We start from the raw sequence: 22,594 nt of genomic DNA, 5'->3' as shown, positions 1-22,594 counted from the left end.
GGCCTTTGATGGAAGAAAAGGCATCTAAGGGAACGCATAGGAAACATGTGTAGGGAGCAGAACCTGTGCATCGTATGGAATGATGCAGACGCAGAGGAAAGTTTAGTTAAACTCAGCGTTAAAAGATTTGCCCTGTACACATGTAATTGAGACCATTCGAGAGGATAGAACCTACGTGGAGAAGGTCAGATAGAGCGTTCATTAAATCTCTTAGATATGTGGCCCAAGGACGCATGAAGTGAACAAGGGCCAAGGGTAGAGCTGCGCAGCTGTCTAGCAGAGCAGCTAAGAGGTTGTGCGTGCTTATGAGTTGGAAAGCACATTGTCCCTATGCTGTCTGTCTGTATGCACAAAGAATTGTTGCAAAAGCAGTATTGGAAGGCATAAGGGCATAACTCATGGGTGCAACGTCCAGGAAGTTTATGAGAAACTATGCTGGAGTGCAATAGATGCATAATGGGTTGACAGCTTTCAGGAGAAACTTTATAACCCTAAGGAATTGCGAGCATGAGTCGAAGGAGACTAGGTCCTAGTTCGAACTGGGATAAGAATCAGGGACGAAAGCAATGAAACCACTTAGGTCCATTGAGTATAGAATGTCACTGAATATAACCCATAGCAGTTTTGAATTATGAGAAAAATGCATAGTGGGAAGAAACCCCATAGCCCAACCATGAAAAGTTGAAAGGTTGAGGTTATGGAAAATATGCGCAGGGACATATAACAATGTATCAGAATGTCTGTGCGCATGCTGGACAAGAGGGTCTTAAGACTGTGGTGTCCAGAAGTGTTACAGAAGGGATTTATGGTAGTGACAGTAATCCCAGTTAGTAAATGTATAGTGAGTCCTGAAAAAAGTGAGAGCTCCTTGCATGTACTGAAAGTGGTTAGCAGTAGTCTATGCAAGGAAAGTGAATGATGTTACACTCCGCAGAGAAAACAGCATTCACCAACAGTGATGCAAGAGACAGTTCACTTACCGAAGCTGGTGCCGGCGGCAGAGCTTGGGGTTGTAATGTTGACTCACCATAAAGCACATAGAAACATTAAAATAATGTACTTACTGCAGTATGGAGTAATGGTAACCAAAGATACCATTGTACCTGTGACGTCTAAAGAAAGTTGGATTTTCTTAGGTCCAGGATGTGCGGAGAGTAACTATTTTCTGTTAAAAGAAAGAATAGTGCAATTAAAACTCCCCAACCCCCCTCCCTTCTCCCCTCTGCACTTCGTAGCGCCTGGGGGAGTGTACCGGGACTTTGGTACAAGGTGGGGTGGCCGCTCTGATATCTGACCAGATGGGAGACCAGGAGGTGTCCCAATGGAGGATATCATGTAGGCTCCTGCAGGTGTGTGAGCGGTAAGTGGTACCCGCATTTCTGTAAGCTGTACAAGGAGACACTGAGACCTGTGGCCAGGCCTCAAGGTGGACTTGTACATGGGGCAATGGTTGCTGAATCTCATGTTTAGCAGATCAGCCAATGCAGCTGGACCTTGGTTGGGAGGGAACCAAGAGTCAGAGCATTGGTCGGCACAGGGACTTGTTACTGACAAGAGAAGAAGCCCTGCTGCAATCCCAAGAAGATAGAGGGGTTCTCCTGATATTGTGGCTAACATAGCTAACATAGTGATATGTGACACTAATACAGTTCTAAAAGGCACATGACCCAGAACTTTTCGAACCACGGTCCGAATGGGAGAACACAACTCTATGGGAATGCCGCCGAAGCGGGGTACTTACCATCCGACGTGGATCGCCGCAAGACGAGCCGGTGAAGATTGTTGACCCCGACGGTCTCCGGAGTCCTCGAGGGTAAGGCCGGGGACGTAAACGTCCATCTCGCTCTGAAACCCGGTATGGTGGCACAGGTACAGAGGAGACAGGCCAGGCGTGAGTGGCGTTTAGACTGCTAAGTGTAACAGATGGCCATAGTCCCACACCACTTGACGGTGGGGCACGCCAGGAACAGAGGAGCCCTAACGGAACTCATGTTCCCTTCCCTCGTCACAGCGGCTCGATGTGTCGTGACGCCAATGCAGAAGCTGTCGGACCTGGATCCGGAAGTTCTGGATCACCAAGGACTGCCAAAACTGTAGGAACAGTGCTGATGGCAGTGGTGATGTCGCTCTGCCCGAGCGTTGTCCAGCCTGGAGAAGGATGGCACCGATGTGCTGGATGGCGTCAGCGGCGGACGATCACGATGTCGGCGATGATGGGTGCCACGGTGCTCGGCCCGGTCTTTCCCCAGCGCCGAGATGGAAGCCCTCGTCGTCCTGGAAGGCGATCGATGACGAACTGTCAGCACGCCTGCTCTGCTCCTGACACAATGGAGTGTCTTAAGCTAATACGGGGCTTAAAAAAGAACCCAAAGCGTGGAGCAATGTGAGGAGGCGAGGGTATTATGTGGCGGTGCTATGTCGGTATCGACGATATTGAAGGCAACCTAAGGGGCTTCGAGGATATCATCAAAATGGGTATGAAAAATCGTCGATGACTGGCCAGGAGAATGATGACAGTGACGGGCACTGACAGCAGTGGCATAGGTATCTTTGAAACGATGTGGAATCGAATAATCGAAAAACATTGCCGTTATTGAAAAAGATACCGGCATCGACTGAGTCGAAGTCGAATCAATAGGGCGTCAAGGACACCGAAGGAAAACGGAGGTGTCGAGGGCATCGATGCATGGAGGCGGGCATTTATGCCGTTTGTGGCATGGCCACGGGCATCAACTATAGGGCCACAGACGTTGACGGTATCGATTTGGACAGACTCAGATTTCCAAGTGTACATGGCATCGGTGCCCCAGACACGTGTGTCGGTGGCATCGATATGGACACGTATGGAATCGATGGCATGGATCTCCCAGTCGATGAATTCCATCCCGGCATCAACGCCAGTCCTGGAATCGGCATGGGCATCGATGCCAGCCATAAGGCTGGCATTGGCATCAACGCCCATCCACGGAATCGAGCCGGCATGGATACCCACCGATGGGACCCACCTGGGCATCGAATTTCACCGATGGGAGCAGCCTGGCATCGACTGCCCTCGATGGATGCATTCTAACATAGATGCCCATGGATGAAACACCTGGGCATCGGTGTCCATCGATGCAAAAGGACCCGGCACCGATGCCATCGACGGACGGCCATCCGGCACCAATGCCATCGACGGACAAGCCATCCGGCATCGATGTCCATCGATGGGGACCATCCGGCACCGATGTCCACCGATGGGGACCATCCGGCATCGATGCCCACCGACGAATCGATGTGGCACCGATGCCCACCGATGGAAAAGGGCTGGACATCGGTGGGGAGGATGGGGCATCGATGGCATCCCCAAAAGGGGGGGTGGCATCGATGAAGTGACCCTGGGATCGTTAAAAAGTGTCTCGGGCAGCGGTGGCGGCGACCCGAGTATGCATGGCAGTGACTAACAGCGTGTGCGTCAATGGCATGCATCCGGGTAGGGACGGCACCGAGGAAGCCCAAGGAAAAAAACAGTGCGTAGGAGGAAAAAGCCTGGTAGCACTGAAAAGCAAAAAACATGGATAAAGGCATCAGGGCACCGTGGGGGGAGGGGCGCTGATGACATATAAAAGCCCAGGGCGGTTTAGGAGGGTCCTGGTGTAGCGATAGGGTATCGACTGCGTGAGGGTACCAGGGAACGAAGGACTTGAAGCTACAGAAGTCCTAAAGTTAAGGAAAAAATCCCTACCCCACTAGCATAAGCAAGCAGAGTGTCACAGAGATACTCGCAAGCTGTTTAAAGCTAACTGAAAAATGGGGGAAGGGAAGGCTTCAGTCAGTTAACAGCCTTAAGATAGTGACAGGAACCGACCGAAAAATAAGAATTAGTACTCACCGAGCGTCGTAAAAACGTACGCGGAGGGAGACCTGTGCAGGGAAAAGTGTTTTTTGAAGTGAAAAGTTAAGTGTTTCCATGAGGTAATTAGTTAAAAAATCCTCACAGAGCTCCAACCGCTATGCTTACTGCAGAGCGGAAAAAAGAGGACTGAGGGAGACACCTGTGGCTCACAGGGATAATTGCAGGCTGGGCATGCTCAGTGCACCCAGTGTGCCAGTGTCAGTCAAAGCTTGTTGAAACTTTGACAGAAAAGTTTTCCGTACAGGGCTCCATCCTCGATGTCACCCATTTGTGAGGACTACCATCCTGCTTGTCCTGTGAGAAAGGAGATTATTTTGTAGTATCTGGGACATTTCATCATACACACATTGATTTTTTCTTTTGTAAATTTATGTTCGAGACATATTCCTTATCCCAGTGCAAAAATTAGCATGTAGAAAAGTTAATTTTATTTTATTTACATAAAACAGGTCAATCTCTCTATGTTTTATTTGCAGCTCCAAAAATCTTAAAAAATAAACCAAAAGTCGGGCATACCTATATCCAAATTATGAATGACTAATGATTAAAACTTTCAGCAGAAAGTTGAGGTAATAAAGCATCCCTTAGTGTGCTTATACCTGTGCTTTATGATGGTCATTCATATTCTTTGATATCTGAACCTTTGGTCACATCTATATTTTCAAAGTGAGATCATTATTGGTGTTTGTGTTATTCTTACACTTTGGGGTTTCATAGTGTTCAGTTTATTTTTACACATCTCCAATTTACGTTGAGAGTCCTGAACTGAGGCAACATGTTGCCTTTTCCAATTTTAAAACTGGAAAAGGCAACATGTTGAAGACTGCAACTCCATCTTCCCTGCCCAATCCACTGCTGTATTTTTCAAGATAGCAACTTGTTTTTAACTGCACCTATAGAAGTAGCTATAGCACTTACAATTTTCTCCAACGTAACAGTTTGCCAGATGTCCCTCCAGAGTCAAAATCCAGGAGGGAACAGAAGGCACAATGGAAACCAAGAATCCAATTCTCCTCCCTCCATTCCTGGCAACCACACCTTCTGCTGCACTCACCGCTGAATCTACTAAACTCCAGGGAAAAGTCACATCACTTCAGGGTGAAAAGCAGGGCTGTATCATGGTTCCTGCCTCTCCAGTCTGACCATCCAACTTCATTTTGGCACTTTTAGGAGGGCTTTCCCACAGAATCCCGGGGCTACCAACAGAGTTCGACTCTCACTAGAACCAGGATGCAGTGGTGTACTGTGGCTATCAGGTGTTAGAAACCTGTCTCAAAAAAAGAGTTGAACTTCTCTCTTCGGCACTGGTGGCAATGCTCTGCCCTGAGTCTCTCGGTTCCATCACTCAAGTTGCAAACTGAGATGTGGTTGTATGGTAAGGAGACTAACTACTTGGGAGATACTTCATCTTCCCTTCACTTTTCACCATCAGAACAAGGTAATAAATTCCACAGAAAGAGAAAAAGAAAACTCAGACTGCTGAGCCTGGTAGAAAATTCTCATACATTCTGGCTGTCTTACATCTTCCAATTTACACCCTTTTATTGCATAAGAAAAGAATGGTTTCAATTAAACAAGAGGATCATGATAAGAACTTGTAATTCTTAATATATTTTGGATTCATAAACTTTCTCAGTGCTATAGGTGGATTAAAAAAAAAAAGTCCCATCAGAATTTATTTTCCCAACTTTGATGTGAATAAGTCAAACAAAAATGTTGTTAGGAGATATCCACACATGTCAATCTCATAAGCTGCCTTCATGTAAAGTAGGCTAAAAAGATTAAAAGTTTTTGTTAAAATCATGTCTGCCCAGTTTTTATATCAATGCGTAACCTGCTAAAGGCAGTATCTAAGAATAAAAAAAACCACATTTTGATTTAGTACATATTCAGTTATTTTCTCATTCTTCAATTATCAATATAAAAATGGTGATTTTTAAAGTCAAAATCTGAGTAAGGAGGAATTCTGCAGCAACCTTGGCTCCACAGAACAGAGATCTTGTTCATAAAGCATACAAAAATGACAATAAAGGTTACCTCTCTTGAATTTTTATCTACCGCAATGTGAACAATTCCATCATTATCGCTGCACTTCTCCAGAATTGCTTCCTGAATTGCCAAATGCCAGTGATCCCCTATTTCCCTAAATAAAAGTACAGAAGTGAAAGATTTAAAAATGGACCAATTCAAGAAAACCAATGAGAAAATAGATCTATAGCTATTCAAAGACAAAGAAAAATGGTTGAACTAGCACAAGTTTGAAACTTAGCTATTTGCATATCTTTCATAAACATTCAGAATTCAGTTATCTTAAAATAAACAAATATAAAAGCAAGCTCTTTTGTGCGAGAATGAGTGCAGTCAGTGCTCTAACCACCCTGGTCTTTTTATTTATCTTTTCCATGGCATTTTCAATGTTTATTCCAATTATTACAAACCAAAATATATGGCACTCTTAGGCACAGAAGTATTGTACCAAGACCTATATCTGTGCTAAGATTTCTCTACTCCAAGACACCAAAAAGGTAATGGTCCATAATTCTTCTAATCTTAACATCTCTCTAATAAATGCGAGGTCATTGAAAAAGAAAGCGACCACTATTCATGATATTCTCCTTGACTCGTCCATTGAATGTATGTGCATAACAGAATCTTGGACGAGTCCAGGAGATGAATTCCTCTTAAATCTATGTTGCCCCCAGCAGCTACTCTTTCCAACACCTCCCACGTAACGACAGACGTAGAGGAGGCCTAGTGGTTTTCCACAAAACCACTAATCACTTTTACCATATCTCAACCTGACCTTCCAAGTCCGTTTGAAATATTATTAGAAAATTTAAATTTCAGTCTTTGCTTAATATATTGCCCCCAAAGGCTTACTTGCAAACAACCCAACCCTCTTACTTGAATATCTGATTACTACCTCATCCTGAAAGGAAAATTAGTTCTTACCTGTTAATTTTCGTTCCTGTAGTACCACGGATCAGTCCAGACAGTGGATTGAGCCTCCTTTCCAGCAGGTGGAGACAGACTAAAACTTGAAGGATGCCCTATATCAGGACAGAGCCTATCCTCTACCCCTTCAGTATAACGTATGTCAAAGCATAAAACAAACCACCCAAGAATAGGATCAAGCAATTAACTATAAAGCTCAACGGAGCAAATATAGAATAATGTAGAAAAACATGGTATACCTATACGCTCTTGCATCAACTTGGTATAAGAAAACGACCAAGGCTTCCGGTGTAATTGCTCAGTAATCTTGCACAAAGAAATATATGAAAATCTGCAGACCTGCAAGAAAACAAGCTTCGAGAGGACAGAAGACAGACAGGGAAGGGCGTCTGGAATGATCCGTGGTACTACAGGAACGAAAATTAACAGGTAAGAACTAATTTTCCTTTCCTGTACGTACCCGCATCAGTCCAGACAGTGGGATGTACCAAAGCTTCCCTAAACTGGGTGGGACTGAGACAGTCCCGCTCGAAGCACTTGCCGCCCAAAGGAACCGAACACCGGAGCGTGTACATCCAGACAGTAGTGCCGAGCAAAAGCGTGCAGAGACGTCCAAGTGGCAGCCCTGCAAATCTCCTGCGGGGAGACAAACTGACTCTCCGCCTACGAAGTAGCCTGAGAACGCAAAGAATGGGCTCTCAGACCCTCAGGAAGCAGACAACCTTGACAAAGGTACGCCGAGGAAATGTTGAGATTACTTACCTGATAATCTCCTTTTCCTTAGTGTAGACACATGGACTCAGAATGAATGGGTATAGTATGCTCGTGCTAGCAGTTGGAGACGGATCTGACGTCAGCACGGGTATATATACCCCCACAGGAAGCGTAGCAACTCAGTAATCTTCCTTGCAAAAGCTGTTATGGATATATGTGTACTGACGATCAATGAATTAGTGAAACAGGATTCCCCTGACCGATTGATAGGAGCTGGAGACCACCAGCATTCACAACCAGAAGGCGTCGACACCTGGCAAAGGGGACGCTCTTATATAAGCAAAAGGACATGGCCTACCTTGAATCGGTGAAACCCATGTATACTGGCAGCCTGGGCGGGATGCTGAGTCCATCTGTCTACACTAAGGAAAAGGAGATTATCAGGTAAGTAATCTCAACATTTCCTAGCGTGTAGCCAGATGGACTCAGAATGAATGGGATGTACAAAAGCTTTACTCCCCGCCTGGGTGGGAGGCTGCCTGAGGACCGTGTAGGACTGCCCTCGCAAATGCTGTGTCCTCCCTGGCCTGGACATCCAGACGGTAGAACCTGGAAAAGGTATGGAGGGAGGACCATATCGCCGCTTTACATATTTCTGCAGGCGACAGCATCCTGGATTCTGCCCAAGATGCTGCTTGGGCTCTGGTAGAATGAGCCTTGACTTGTAGAGGCGGTGACTTCCCGGCCTCTACGTAAGCTGCTCTGATGACTTCTTTAATCCAGCGGGCGATGGTGGGCCGAGAGGCCGCTTCGCCTTGTTTCTTTCCGCTGTGCAGGACGAACAGATGGTCTGTCTTTCTACTTCTTGTGACAATTCCAGATATCTGGGCAGCAATCTGCCGATGTCGAGATGGCGTAGTAAACGCCCTTCTTCAGATTTCTTCAAATCCGCCGTGGTAGGCAAGGATATGGTTTGGTTGAGGTGAAATTGTGAAACCACTTTAGGGAGAAAGGAGGGAACCGTGCGAAGATGAATCGCCTCAGGAGTGATTCTCAGAAAGGGATCACGGCAGGACAGCGCTTGTAGCTCAGATGCGGCGTGCGGAACACACTGCCAGCAGAAACACCATCTTCAAAGTTAGCGAATGGAGAGACGGGCCCCGAAGGGGTCTGAAGGTGGATCCCACGAGGAAATCAAAAACTAGGTTGAGGTTCCACAGAGGCACTGGCCACTTGAGTGGCGGACGAATGTGCTTGATTCCTTTCAGGAAGCGAGAAACATCTGGATGCTTGGCAATGGTCTTGCCATCCCTCCTGGGACCGTAGCAAGACAGCGCAGCCACCTGAACCTTGATGGAGCTTAGGGAGAGACCCTTCTGAAGCCCATCCTGTAGAAAATCCAAAACAATAGGAATTGTGGTCGTATGTGGATTGGTGTCGTGAGTATCGCACCAGTCTTCAAATATTCTCCAAATCCGTACGTAGGTGAGGGATGTGGAAATTTGCGGGCTCGGAGGAGTGTATCTATCACGGGCTCCAAGTAACCTCTTTTCTTCAGTCTAGCCCTCTCAATGGCCAGACCGTAAGAGAGAATTGAGCCGGATCCTCGTGGAGGATGGGACCAGACGAAGCAGGTCCCTGAGAGGAGGCAGGGGAAGGGGCTCCCCTGCCAGTAGTCTTCTCATGTCCGCGTACCAGGGTCTTCTTGGCCAATCTGGTGCCACTAGAAGAACTAGGCCCCGGTGCTTCTGAATCTTGTGGATGATGGCGCCCAGCAGAGGCCACGGAGGAAAAGCGTATAGCAGAGTCCCTGGAGGCCATGGCTGAACCAGGGCGTCGATCCCGTGTGAGAACGGATCTCGCTTGCGGCTGAAGTATCTGGGTACTTGAGCATTGGACTTGTCTGCTAGTAAGTCCATGTCCGGAATCCCCCAGTGATCCACAATCATCTGGAAGGCTGTGGGCGACAGCTGCCATTCCCCTGGATTTAGGCTTTCTCTGCTGAGGAAGTCTGCTGTGGTGTTGTCCTTCCCGGCAATGTGGACGGCGGAGATGTCCTAAAGATTTGCCTCTGCCAAAGTCATCAACGGGGCTATCTCTAGAGATACCTGTCGGCTTCTGGTTCCGCCCTGGCGGTTGATGTTGCCACTGTGGTGGCATTGTCGGACATCACTGACTGCTCTGTTCCTCAGTCTGTGAGCTAATTGCAGGCAGGCTAGCCGGACTGCTCGTGCCTCTAGACGGTTGATGTTCCACCCTGACTCTTCTCTGTTCCACCGCCCTTGCGCGGTGAGTTCTTCGCAGTGTGCTCCCCAGCCACTCAGGCTGGCATCTGTGGTGAGCAGAGTCCACGTGGGGGAGGACATCTTCGACCCCCTGCTCGTGTGGTTGGACTGCAACCACCACTGTAACTGGGTCCTCACTCTGGCCGGCAGAGGTAGGTGCGTGGAATAATTCCGGAAGCGGGGGCTCCAGCGAGAGAGCAGGGAGTGTTGTAGAGGTCTCATATGGGCCCTTGCCCAGGGCACCACTTCCAGGGTGGAGGCCATGAGGCCGAGAACCTGCAGATAATCCCAAGCTATGGGCCGGCTGGCTCCCATCAAGGACCGGAGACGCATCTGAAGTTTTAACCTTCTCTTGGTAGTGAGACTGACTGTCTGCCTGGGTGTCGAACTGTACTCCCAGGTATTCCAGTGATTGGGAAGGCTGTAGGCAACTCTTGTTGAGGTTGACTACCCATCCCAGGCTTTCCAGAAGGGCGATCACTCTGTTGGTTGCCCGATGGCTCTCCTCCCATGATTTCGCCCTGATCAGCCAATCGTCCAGGTAGGGATGGACGAGGATTCCTTCCCGTCTAAGCGCCGCTACTACCACTATGACCACCTTGGTGAAGGTCCGTGGCGATGTGGCTAACCCGAAGGGCAGAGCCCGGAATTGGAAGTGGCGTCCCAGAACCTTGAAGCGTAGGTAGCGCTGATGATCCGGATGGATCGGGATATGCAGATAGGCTTCTGACAAGTCTAAGGCCGTGAGGAATTCTCCTGGCTGGACTGCGGTCTTGACTGAGCGCAGAGTTTCCATACGAAACCTCGGGACCCTTAAGTATCGATTGACTGACTTGAGGTCCAACACGGGCCGGAAAGCGCCCTCTTTCTTGGGTACCATGAAATAAATGGAATAGAGTCCAAAATTCATTTCCCAGGCAGGTACTGAGATGATGGCTTTCAAGGACAGGAGCCTCGCCAGGGTAGCTTCCAAGGCTGCCTTCTTGTGTATGGGACACGAAGATTCCACAAACCTGTCCGGAGGGAGATGATGAAAGTCCAGATAATACCCCTCTCGAATGATGGCGAGGACCCACTGGTCCGACGTAATCTCGACCCATCTGGGGTAGAAGAGGGTTACCCTGCCCCCTATGGCTCCGTCCCCCAGATGGATCGGCTGATTCTCATTGGGAGGCACGGCCGGGACCTGAACCCGAGCCGGCTCCCCTCTTGCGCTGCTTGTTCCGAAAGGAATGGTTCCTGGCCCAAGGACGAGGCGCCTGGTAGCGACTCCTATAGGGAGTGAAGCGCTGGGAGCTTCTACCTCTGGAGGGCCTTGGAAAGGCGCGCTGGTTCCTTCTGAACCGACCTTCTGGCAGTCGGGGTACTGGAGAGGTGCCCCATGTGCTTGCCAGTTTATCAAGGTCACTGCCAAACAGGAAAGAACCCCTAAAGGGCATTCTGGTGAGACGTGTCTTCGAAGGCACATCGGCTGACCAATTTCGTATCCAGAGCTGCCTCCTGGCGGCTACGGAGGATGAGACCCCCTTGGCTGTTGTACGGACTAGGTCTGATGCAGCATCCGTGAGGAACGAGAGAGCTGACTCCATGTCTGTCGCCAGAGCATTGTTCCTGACCTGTGACAAACAGGAACACGTCACCACTGTGCAGCAAGTTGCGATCCGCAAAGATAGAGCTGGAATGATAGTGCGCTTGACCACAGCGCTGACCAAGGCGTCCACCTGAGAGCATCTCCTTGATTGCCGGTTCCAGGGGGTACATGCCCGTCAGGGCCCGACCCCCTTTGAATGAGGCCGCTGGTGCAGCCCATTCCAAATCTATCAGTTGCTGTGCTGCTTGCAAGAAGGATAAATGGCGGGCTGGAGGACGAAGACCTTCCAGCAGAGGGTTCTGCGTAGAGGGCGCCGTAGTGCTGGGACCTGTAATATCCAACTCTGCCAGGCACTGAGATACCAGGTCGGAGAGATCTTCCTTGGGAAAGAACCGCCTCATGGTTCGATATGGCTCAATCCCCGAGGGAAGCTCCCCCTCCTCCGGGGGTTTGGACTCGTCCTCCGAGACATCAGGGTCTGTCTAAAAGGGACTGCTCGGAGGCGGGTGCCCATGATAAGGGCGCGAAGGTCCAGGGGCAGGATCAGCTGGAGTAACCACCGCAGCGGCAGCAGCAGCAGCAGGGCCTGGACGAGAAGCTGACTGCATCTGTACAAAGGCATGGATCCCCTTAAAGAGATCCACCCAGGAAATGGAAGCAGTCTCTAGTCGTCGGGGTACCAGGTTCCCCGGGATCCCAGGTTGTTTGAGACTGCCCGCTAGATCCGGGGTGGCCCCTGGGGAACTGTCAGCAAACCGTGGTTGAGACTTGTCCTGGCCCGAGGCTCCCACTGCCTCCTCGCATTGGGCACAAAGGGAGTCTGGCTCCTCGCTATGCGTGGCTCTAAGCTGGCATGCGGAGCAAAGGCCGAGGGCTTTAATGCCTGAATCAGGAGGCGCCGCCGCTGAAGACGCTGAGGCGTTCTGTTCCATTGAAAAATATGCGGCAGCAATATGCGCTCAATACAACAGGCGCTCAATAATATGCGGCAGCAATATACGCTGAATACAACAGGCGCTGAATACAACAGGCGCTGAATACAACAGGCGCTGAATAATATGCGGCAGCAATATGCGCTTAACACAACAGGCGCTCAATAATATGAGACAGCAATCTACGCTGAATACAACAGGCGCTGAATACAACAGGCGCTGAATACAACAGGCGCTGAATACAACAGGCGCTGAATAATATGCGGTCAGCAACAGATGCTGAATGCTATCCAATATGCGCTCATTAGTCTGTGGTCAGCAATATACGCACAATGATATACAATATGTGCTCAGTAGTATGCAATATACACTCAAGGATATCCCATATGCGCTTAAGCATAGACAGGCGCCTATCATGGGCGCTCAATACCTGAACAAGGCAGACAAAATGGCGACCTCCACGGCGTGCCACATGCAGGCAACGCCGCCGATCCTCGTTCCTCGGAGACCAAAAAAGTAAGAGATGTACGCCTTACCTGATCCTCGGCGCTTCCCAGTTGGAACCCGGGCGGTCTCCGGCTGCGGGGGGAGGGGGGAAATACCTTTACCGCCACGCTTGAGGAAATGCACCCGCTGCCTCGTCCATGCCGGGACAGAGGCGCCTCTTTCGCCACGCCCGAGCCCTTCTCGCCCGGGGGCTACGTCCCTGCCGCGATTCGGCCACCGGACCGAGGCCTTAAACCTCCGGGGGATCGTGGAAATCACCCCGGGAAACTCAACTGGGGGAGGGACCCCAAGGGTATCACCGCAGGAGTGCGGGGCTCGATGTTGCTGTAGAAATTTAGTAAGAAGAATATAGAAAATAGAAAATAGATTGGAAACACGCTCAGCGAGCGTGCAGGCTCTCCAAACTGCTTTGGAGACGGAAATTACTGAGTTGCTACGCTTCCTGTGGGGGTATATATACCCGTGCTGACGTCAGATCCGTCTCCAACTGCTAGCACGAGCATACTATACCCATTTGTTCTGAGTCCATCTGGCTACATGCTAGGAAATGGCTTCTTTCAACCAACGTGCAATCGTGGTCTTAGAAGCCTGCTTACCCCGGTTGGGATCACTCCAAAGGACGAAGAGATGGTCCGATACAAAGTCATTAGTGACCTGGAGATAACGAAGCAAGATTTGTTTGACATCCAGCCGACGGAGGTCGCCACCAGCCGTACCCGCGACCTCCTCAGGCGAGAACGCGGGGAGTTCTACCGACTGGTTGACGTGAAAAGCGGAGACAACCTTAGGTAAGAAGGAAGGAACCGTCCTGAGAGAGACCCCGGAATCCGAAAAACGCAAGAAGGGCTCCCGACAGGACAGCGCCTGAAGCTCGGAAATACGGCGAGCAGAGGAAATAGAGACCAGAAAGACAGTCTTTAGAGTAAGATCCTTGAGCGTAGCGTGGTGAAGAGGCTCGAAGGGAGCTGCACAGAGAGCACGAAGGACTAGGTTGAGACTCCACGATGGACTCGTGGCCCGAGAGGGGGGCGGAGGTGTCTAACGCCCCTCAGGAAACGAATCACGTCAGGGTGAGCTGCTAAGGCATGACCGTCCACCCGACCCAGGAGAGAGCCGAGCGCATAGACTTAAACGCGTAGAGAACTGAAGGAGAGGCCCTTAGAGAGACCCTTCTGAAGAAAAGAAAGAATCAAAGTAATCTAGGCGGAGCGCGCAGGGACACCCGCCTCTGTACACGCGGACTCAAAAACTGTCCAGATGCGCACATAGGGCAGAGAAGTCGACTGCTTCCGGGCTCGCAGCAGGGTGGAGATGACCTCCTCCCTATAACCTTTGCACCTCAGGCGACGCCATTCAAAAGCCAGGCCGCAAGACAGAAGCGATCGGCCTGGTCGAAATATACAGGCCCCTGCCGGAGGAGACGAAGAAGATGACAGAGGCGCAGGGGCCCGTCCACCGCTAGATTGATGAGATCCGCGAACCACGGCCTTTGCGGCCACTCGGGAGCGACGAGAATCACCGGTCCCCGGTGGAGCTCGATTCTCCTGAGAACTTTCCCCACCAGTGGCCACGGGGGAAACACGTACAGAAGGATGTCCGCTGGCCAAAGTAGAGCCAGAGCATCCACACCCTCTGCGCTGTGCTCCCTCCAGTGGCTGAAGAACCGATTGGCCTTGGCATTGCGCAGAATCGCCATGAGGTCGAGGTGAGGAGGACCCCACCTGTCCACTATCAGAGCCATGGCCGCGTCCAAGAGCTCCCACTCTCCCAGATCGAGTGACTGCCGGCTGAGGAAGTCGGCTTGAACACTGTCTCTTCCGGCGATGTGAGAGGCCGCAAGGCACTATAGGTGACGCTCCGCCCAAGCAAAGAGACAGCTGGCTTCTAAGGCTACCAGGGGACTGCGAGTGCCCCCTTGGCGATTGATGTAGGCGACTGTGGTGGAGTTGTCGGACAGGACTCGTACCGCCTTGCCGCGGATCAGGGGAAAGAACTCCTGAAGAGCCAGGCGGACCGCCAAAGTTTCCAGTCGATTGATGTGCCAGCGCGACTGAGTCTGCGACCATCTTCCCTGGGTGGACTGAGAAAGGCATACCGCACCCCAGCCCAACAGGCTGGCGTCTGTGGTAACTATCGTCCACTGTGGAGCTTGAAGAGGCATCCCTTGCAGAAGATGAGGAAGAGACAGCCACCACTGTAATTCGTCGGCAGTAGAATCCAAGAACGGAAGGACTATGTGGAACTGCTCCGACACTGGCTGCCAACGGGACAGCAAAGCTTTCTGTAACGGACGCATATGAGCAAAAGCCCAGGGGACAAGATAGATGGTAGAAGCCATGGATCCCAGGACTTGGCAATCAAAGTCTGGACCTGATCGATCAGCTTGAGGGCTCGCGCCCGAGGTAAGAAAACCTTGCCTACTCGGGTGTCGAAGTGGGCTCCCAGAAATTCCAACTCCTGAGAGGGCTGAAGCTTGTTCTTGGAAAAGTTCACTATCCACCCGAGAGAGGCAAGGAGCTCCAAGACGTGATCCACCGCCCGCCAGCAAGAGGTCTCAGACTTGGCCCTGATGAGCCAATCGTCCAGATAGGGATGGACGAGAATCCCCTCCCGGCGCAAGGCCGCCGCTACTACTACCATGACCTTCGTGAAGGTGCGAGGAGCGGTCACGAGGCCAAAGGGGAGAGCTCGAAACTGGAAGTCCTGGTTGAGAATGTGGAATCGGAGATACTTCTAATAGTCACGGTGAATGGGAATATGAAAATAAGCTTCTGCGAGATCGAGGGAAGCAAGGAACTCTCCAGGGCGGACCGCCGCAATGACCACCCGCAGGGTTTCCATGCGGAAGTGGGGGATCTTGAGAGCCCGATTGACCCTCTTGAGGTCCAATATTGGGCGGAAGGACCCGTCCTTTTTGGGCATGGTGAAGTAAATAGAATACTGGCCGGCGCCAATTTCCCTTTCTGGGACCACCGCTCCCAGATCCAGAAGCTTGGAGAGAGTCTGGACCACCGCGTCCCTCTTGGCCCGGCCGCAAGGCGAGAAAAGAAAGAGATCTGGAAGTTCCCTGATGAGGTCGAAAGCGTACCCGTCTCTGATAATGTAGAGGACCCACTGATCCGACATGATCTTGACCCATTCCTCGAAGAACAGGGAGAGGCGTCTGCCGAGGTAAGGAACAGAGGAATGAGTCGGCTGAACTTCATTGCGTGGCAGGCTTAGCGGTGGCACGCATGGGCTGGCCCTTGCGAAAGGGCCGTCTGCCATGAAAGGACTGCGACCAGGACTGCGTATGAGAAGACCCCCCCTCGCAGAACCGCCCCACCCCCGAGAAGCGAAGCGACGCTGGCCCCTGAAGTGAGAGCGAGAGGCTGCGAAGGATCGGGAAGACTTAGGGCGGTCCTCTGGGAGCTTATGGACACTGTTGTCAGCCAAGGAGTCCATAAGCTTCTCAAGATCCTCGCCAAAGAGCATCTTACTTTTGAAGGGCAGCATGCCCAGCCGGGTCTTCGAGGACTGATCAGCCAACCAGTGGCGTAGCCAAAGGAGCCTCCGGGCCGGCACTGCCGAAACCATCGCCTTCGCCTGGACACGGACTAGATCGTAGAGGGCGTCCGATACGTAAGCGGTTACTGCCTCCAGATGTTCGGCTTGTTCTGCCTCACCTGGCGGAAGCTCCCGGGTGCAGAGTAACTGTTGGGCCCACTGGAGGCCCACTCGCATCATGAGACTGCTACAGCAAGACGCCCGGACCCCGAGGGCCAAAACGAAGATGCGCTTCAGGTGAGCCTCCAGCTTACGATCTTGTGAATCCTTCAAGGCTGTGGAACCGTCCACCGGAATCGTGGAGTGTCTGGCCACTGCAGAAACATAAGAATCCACCGATGGATATCGCAACAGCTCCAAGCCCTCCTCCGGGAGGGGATAGAGCTTATCCATCGCACGCCCCACCCGAAGCGCACCCTCAGGAGCCTCCCATTCCCGCAGGATAAGGAGCTTAAGCATGAGGTGGAAGTGAAAGGCCGAGGCCGGAGCCCGGAGTCCTCCCAGAACCGGGTTCATATCCTTAGGGAGCGAGGCCATGAGATTATCCACGGAGGGACTCTCCAGACCCAGCTCCTGCAAAACAAAAGGGAGGAGGGGCTCTAATTCCTCCTTACGAAAAAGATGGAGGGCTCTAGGGTCATCCCCCTCTGGGGGGGGGGCATCCGCCGAATCAGAGGAAGCAGCGGGGTCCGAGGACACGGGAAACACGGGGGGGGGGGGGGCACCCCCGGGACCACCCGCACCCGAACTGGTCCCTGGGGCTCCACGGCCGGTCCAGTGGTCAATGGCGCTGAACGAGGGATTTTTGGTGGAGGGGGGCAAGGGGGGGCTTTCGTCCAGCTCATGCAGGCTAGCTAGATAAGATTTGTGCATGAGGAGGACGAAATCCGCTGAAAAAGGGACCCTGGATTTGGCAGGGGAGGGGGGGGGGGGGTCGAGGGAAGGTCAGGACCCCCCTCCTGGGCACCCGCGGGGGCCAAATCGGGGGTTAAATAAAAAAAAATATGGCCCCCCAGCTCCAGGGAGCACTGAAATCGGCCCCGATGAAAAATCAAAGATGGCAGCCATTCCCGGGCTCTGCCGACCCGGGAAAGGCCTAGCCATGCCGGGAGGAGTGGAGCCCCGGGCTAAATTTGCTTGTCCTGCCGAGGAGGGACCTTCCCCACCCAGCAGGCAAGCAGTGCAGAGGCCCTGCTGCGAAAAACACGAAGAGGGCAGCCCACAAGAAAGGCAGGCTGCCAGCTGGGCCATAGCTAAGCCGTGGCTGCAGAAAAAAAAGCTGAAAAAAAAAAAAAGCTTGATTGACAGCCTGCACAGAAAGGAGCGAGCAGGCGGGAAACCAGCTGCCTTCTGCTTCTCTGGCTGCCGGTTCTAGCCCTACTCTGACCAGAAAAAAATAAAAAAGCTGGTCAACTGCTGCAAATAAGTTAGAGGTAGGTGAGTACCTGCAACTTATTGAAAGTTTAACACCTTTAGACTTTTTTTTTTTTTTTTTTTTTACTGAGCGCAGCAGCGGGTTAAAAACCCTCTCAGCAGCCAGAGGGGGAACGAGGCCCGGAGAGCGTCTGTCCCCACACCTGGAAGCGTCCACGGACTCAGGACTATGCAGGGAACCCCCTCCTGCAAAAGGGGCAAAGCCCCCTTGAGCCGGGCAAGAGCTGAGAGACTGACGTCTCCCACACAAAAACAGTAAAAGCACTAAAAGGCGGCAAAATTTCCTTCATAGATTTTTTCCCTTTGTTTCTAAAACAAGCGGGAATTAAAAGAACTACTTGCTTGAGCCGAAAAAGAAAGAAGAAGAGGCTGACTAGCCTACAGCAGAGAACCGAAGGGGAGATGCTGCACCTGCTGGAGACAGACGAATACTGAAGGGGTAGAGGATAGGCTCTGTCCTGATATAGGGCATCCTTCAAGTTTTAGTCTGTCTCCACCTGCTGGAAAGGAGGCTCAACCCACTATCTGGACTGATCCGGGTACGTACAGGAAAAAACAATCATTGCAGGAGACTTCAATATATATTTGATATTACTCCCTTATCCTCTGCTGCATTTCATTTTTTAAATACCATGTCTGCCTTAGATCTAACTCAAATTATTTCAGTTCCGACCCACAGTGCCAGTCATATACTAGATCTTATATTTCTAAATACCTAACATTCCATCATGTTACTCACAGAACGACAGTTATACCTATACCCTAGTCTGATCATTTTATTATACACTTCTGTCCAAATTAATCAACCACTACACAATCCAAAATCTAGTCTACTCCTCTAATAAAGTGAAAATACATAGATCCTGAATTGTTTGTCAAAAAGTTTATACCATTGCTTAACAGCAACATTAGCGATGACCCCAATGCATTGGTAACTAATTGGAATACCTCACTAGTGAATACCCTTGATCATATTACCCCTCTACGTACAGTAAAAACTAAAAGAAATAAATTTGCACCTTGGTTCTCCCACTCACTTATAACTCACAAACGCAAACTACGCTCCCTTGAAACTAAATTGAGAAAAAACAAAAACAATAATAATCTTCTTTTGTATAAGACAGAACTTGAGTTATATCATACAGCAGTTAATGCCAAGAAAAAATACTACACCTCACGCATAGTAGCATCAAACAACAATCCCAAAACTAATTTAGTGAAGTCCATTACCAATCCCAACAATGATTCAATCCAATACCCGGATGCCTGCTCTCAAACAGAACTCTGCAATTCATTTGGCAAATTTTTCAAGAATAAAATCCAAACCATTATCGCCACTTTCCCCACTACACACCCAACATTTATACCCCCTGTAATAACCTAGTCCTGGGATTCTTTTGAAACTGTTGAAAGTACTGAAATCATATCTCCAAAATGAAATCTACACATCCTCTCACCTTCAGTTTATTCAAAGCAACTAAGGAAAACATTGCACTTCCAATAGCTAACAGTCAACTTGTCTCTCAACAGCCATCTTCCAGACAACCTAAAAACTGCAGCCATAACTCCCATTCCCAAAAAACACAGCGCCAATCCACACTTTTCGACTTTCAAGCCATTTCCTCACTTCTTTTCCTTTCAAGATTCTGGAATCTGTTGTCCTAAAACAGTTAACATATTTCCTTGATCAACAATCCTTACTAGACCAATACCAATTTGGTTTCAGACCGCATTATAGCACTAAAATGCTACTAATCTCTAGCACTGATACTATCCTCCGTGGATTCGACTCTGGAACATCCTACATTGCCATTTTTCTTGACCTCTCTGTAGCATTCGACACTATTACTCACCAAATTCTATTGACCCGCCTGTCTCATATAGGCATCTCTGGAATAGTCCATAACTGGTTCAAATCATATCTGTCCAACCGATCTGAACAAATATTCATCAATCACAATCATTCTATTCCATTTGCACTAGAAACCGGAGTTTCACAAGGTTCTGCCCTCTCAGCTGCATTATTCAACATTTATCTTACTCTGACTTATCAATTACTATCCACGCTTGGTCTAAACTTACTGAATCTACGCAGATGACATACAATTTTTCTTCCACACAAACATACCAGGTCAGACATTAAAATTCCTCTCTTTATGCCTCACAACAATTAAAAGCTGGTTAATTCACAATAAATTAAGTCTAAACGTCACTAAAACAGAAAGCAGAGTTGCTTACCTGTAACAGGTGTTCTCCCAGGACCGCAGGATGTTAGTCCTCACATGTGGGTGACATCTTCAGATGGAGCCCTGTCATAGAATACCTTTATCAAAGTTTCTAGAACTTTGACTGGCACACTGAGCATGCCCAGCATGCCACTAACCCTGCGGCCACACGGGGTCTCCCCTTCAGTCTCATTTGTAACAAAAAGTACAAGCGAAAAATAAAATAAGAAAACTGTATCGAACCCAACTCCGCGGGGTGGTGGGTGGGTTTCGCTAGGAATAACATCCTGCTGGCCTGGGAGAACACCTGTTACAGGTAAGCAACTCTGCTTTCTCCAAGGATAAGCAGGATGGTAGTCCTCACATGTGGGTGAATAACAAGCTGACTCATAATGAAACCGGGCAAGCAGCACACATGTGCAACAGGCATAACCGGAGTGCTGTTGGCAACAATGAGGCATCCTGAAATTCACAGCAGGTTGAGGTAGAACAAGTTGGGTTTTATACTGGGAATAAAAGTTTCATAGGACGGACTGGCCAAAGATGGAGTCAAGACAGAAGTGGGCTGTGAACTATTTTAGCCAAAAGATCTTCATTCAAAAATTGGAAGAAGGATCCAACAGAAGAAAATAGGATAATGCATAAACGTTGCCAAGTTAAATGTAAGACATTGATAAGACAGGCTAAGAGAGAATTTGAAAAGAAGTTGGCCGCAGAGGCAAACACAGTAAAAGCTTTTTAAAATATATCCGAAGCAGAAAGCCTGTGAGAGAGTCAGTCGGACCATTAGATGATTGAGGGGTTAAAGGGGCAGTTAGAGAAGACAAGGCCATCGCGGAAAGATTAAATGATTTCTTTGCTTCGGTGTTTACTGAAGAGGATGTTGGGGAGGTACCCGTACTAGAGAAGGTTTTCATGGGTAATTATTCAGATGGACTGAACTAAATCACGGTGAACCTAGAAGATGTGGTAGACCTGATTGACAAACTGAAGAGTAGTAAATCACCTGGACCAGATGGGTATACACCCCAGAGTTCTGAAGGAACTAAAAAATGAAATTTCAGACCTATTAGTAAAAATTTGTAACTTATCATTAAAATCATCCATTGCACCTGAAGACTGGAGGATAGCTAATGTAACTCCTGTATTTAAAAACGGCACCAGGGGCAACTGGGAAACTCCAGACCAGTTAGCCTGACTTCAGTGCCAGGAAAAATAGTGGAAAGTATTCTAAACATCAAAATCACAGAACATATAGAAAGACATGGTTCAATGGAACAAAGTCAGAACGGCTTTACCCAAGGCAAGTCTTGCCTCAGAAGTCTGCTTAACTTTTTTTGAGGGAGTTAATAAACATGTGGATAAAGGTGACCCAGTAGATGTAGTGTACTTGGATTTTCAGAAGGCATTGGATAAAGTTCCTTATGAGAGGCTTCTAGGAAAAATAAAAAGTCATGGGATAGGTGGCGATGTCCTTTCGTGGATTACAAAGTGGCTAAAAGACAGGAAACAGTAGGATTAAATGGACAATTTTCTCAGTGGGAGTGGGCAGTGGAGTGCCTCAGGGATCTGTATTGGGATCCTTACGTTTCAATATATTTATAAATGATCTGGAAAGAAATAAGACAAGTGAGGTAATCAAATTTGCGGATGATACAAAACTGTTCAGAGTAGTTAAATCAAGAGCAGATTGTGATAAATTGCAGGAAGACCTTGTGAGGCTGGAAAATTGGGCATCAAAATGGCAGATGAAATTTAATGTGGATAAGTGCAAGGTGATGCACATAGGGAAAAATAACCCAATCTATAGTTACACAATGTTGGGTAGTAGCACCTAATATGGAACCTAAGAAAGATCTAGGCATCATAGTGGATAACACATTGAAATCATTGGTTCAGTGTGCTGCAGCAGTCAAAAAAGCAAACAGAATGTTGGAAATTATTAGAAAGGGAATGGTGAATAAAACGGAAAATGTCATAATGCCTCTGTATCGCTCCATGATGAGATCGCACCTTGAATACTGTGTACAATTCTGGTCGCCACATCTCAAAAAAGATATAATTGCGATGGAGAAGGTACAGAGAAGGGCTACCAAAATAAGGGGAATGGAACAGCTCCCCTATGAGGAAAGACTAAAGAGGTTAGGACTTTTCAGCTTGGAGAAGAGACGGCTGAGGGGGGATATGATAGAGGTGTTTAAAATCACGAGAGGTCTAGAACGGGTAGATGTGAATCAGTTTTACTCTTTCGGATAATAGAAAGACTAGGGGGCACTCCATGAAGTTAGCATGTGGCACATTTAAAACTAATCGGAGAAAGTTCTTTTTCATTCAACGCACAATTAAACTCTGGAATTTGTTGCCAGAAGATGTGGTCAGTGCAGTTAGTATAGCTGTGTTTAAAAAAGGATTGGATAAGTTCTTGGAGGAGAAGTCCATTACCTGCTATTAATTAAGTTGGCTTAGATAATAACCACCACTATTACTAGCAACTGTAACACGGAATAGAT

General features: G+C 49.1%; 1 protein-coding gene across 1 annotated transcript in view; it reads right to left on the bottom strand.

Annotated features, from left to right (window-relative positions):
• The window catches only part of LEMD3 (LEM domain containing 3), a 334,102-nt gene that overhangs the window by 53,974 nt on the left and 257,534 nt on the right, over positions 1-22,594 (bottom strand). Inside the window, exon 11 of the mRNA XM_029615649.1 lies at positions 5,933-6,038. Coding sequence (XP_029471509.1) covers positions 5,933-6,038 — 106 coding nt within the window. The remainder of the gene's footprint in view (positions 1-5,932; positions 6,039-22,594) is intronic.

This window comes from Rhinatrema bivittatum, chromosome 9 (assembly GCF_901001135.1).
Source record: "Rhinatrema bivittatum chromosome 9, aRhiBiv1.1, whole genome shotgun sequence".
In the NCBI taxonomy this organism is placed as follows: Eukaryota; Metazoa; Chordata; class Amphibia; order Gymnophiona; family Rhinatrematidae; genus Rhinatrema; species Rhinatrema bivittatum.
The sequence above is the reverse complement of the archived record's forward strand: the minus strand, read 5'-3'. Positions and strand labels throughout refer to the sequence as shown.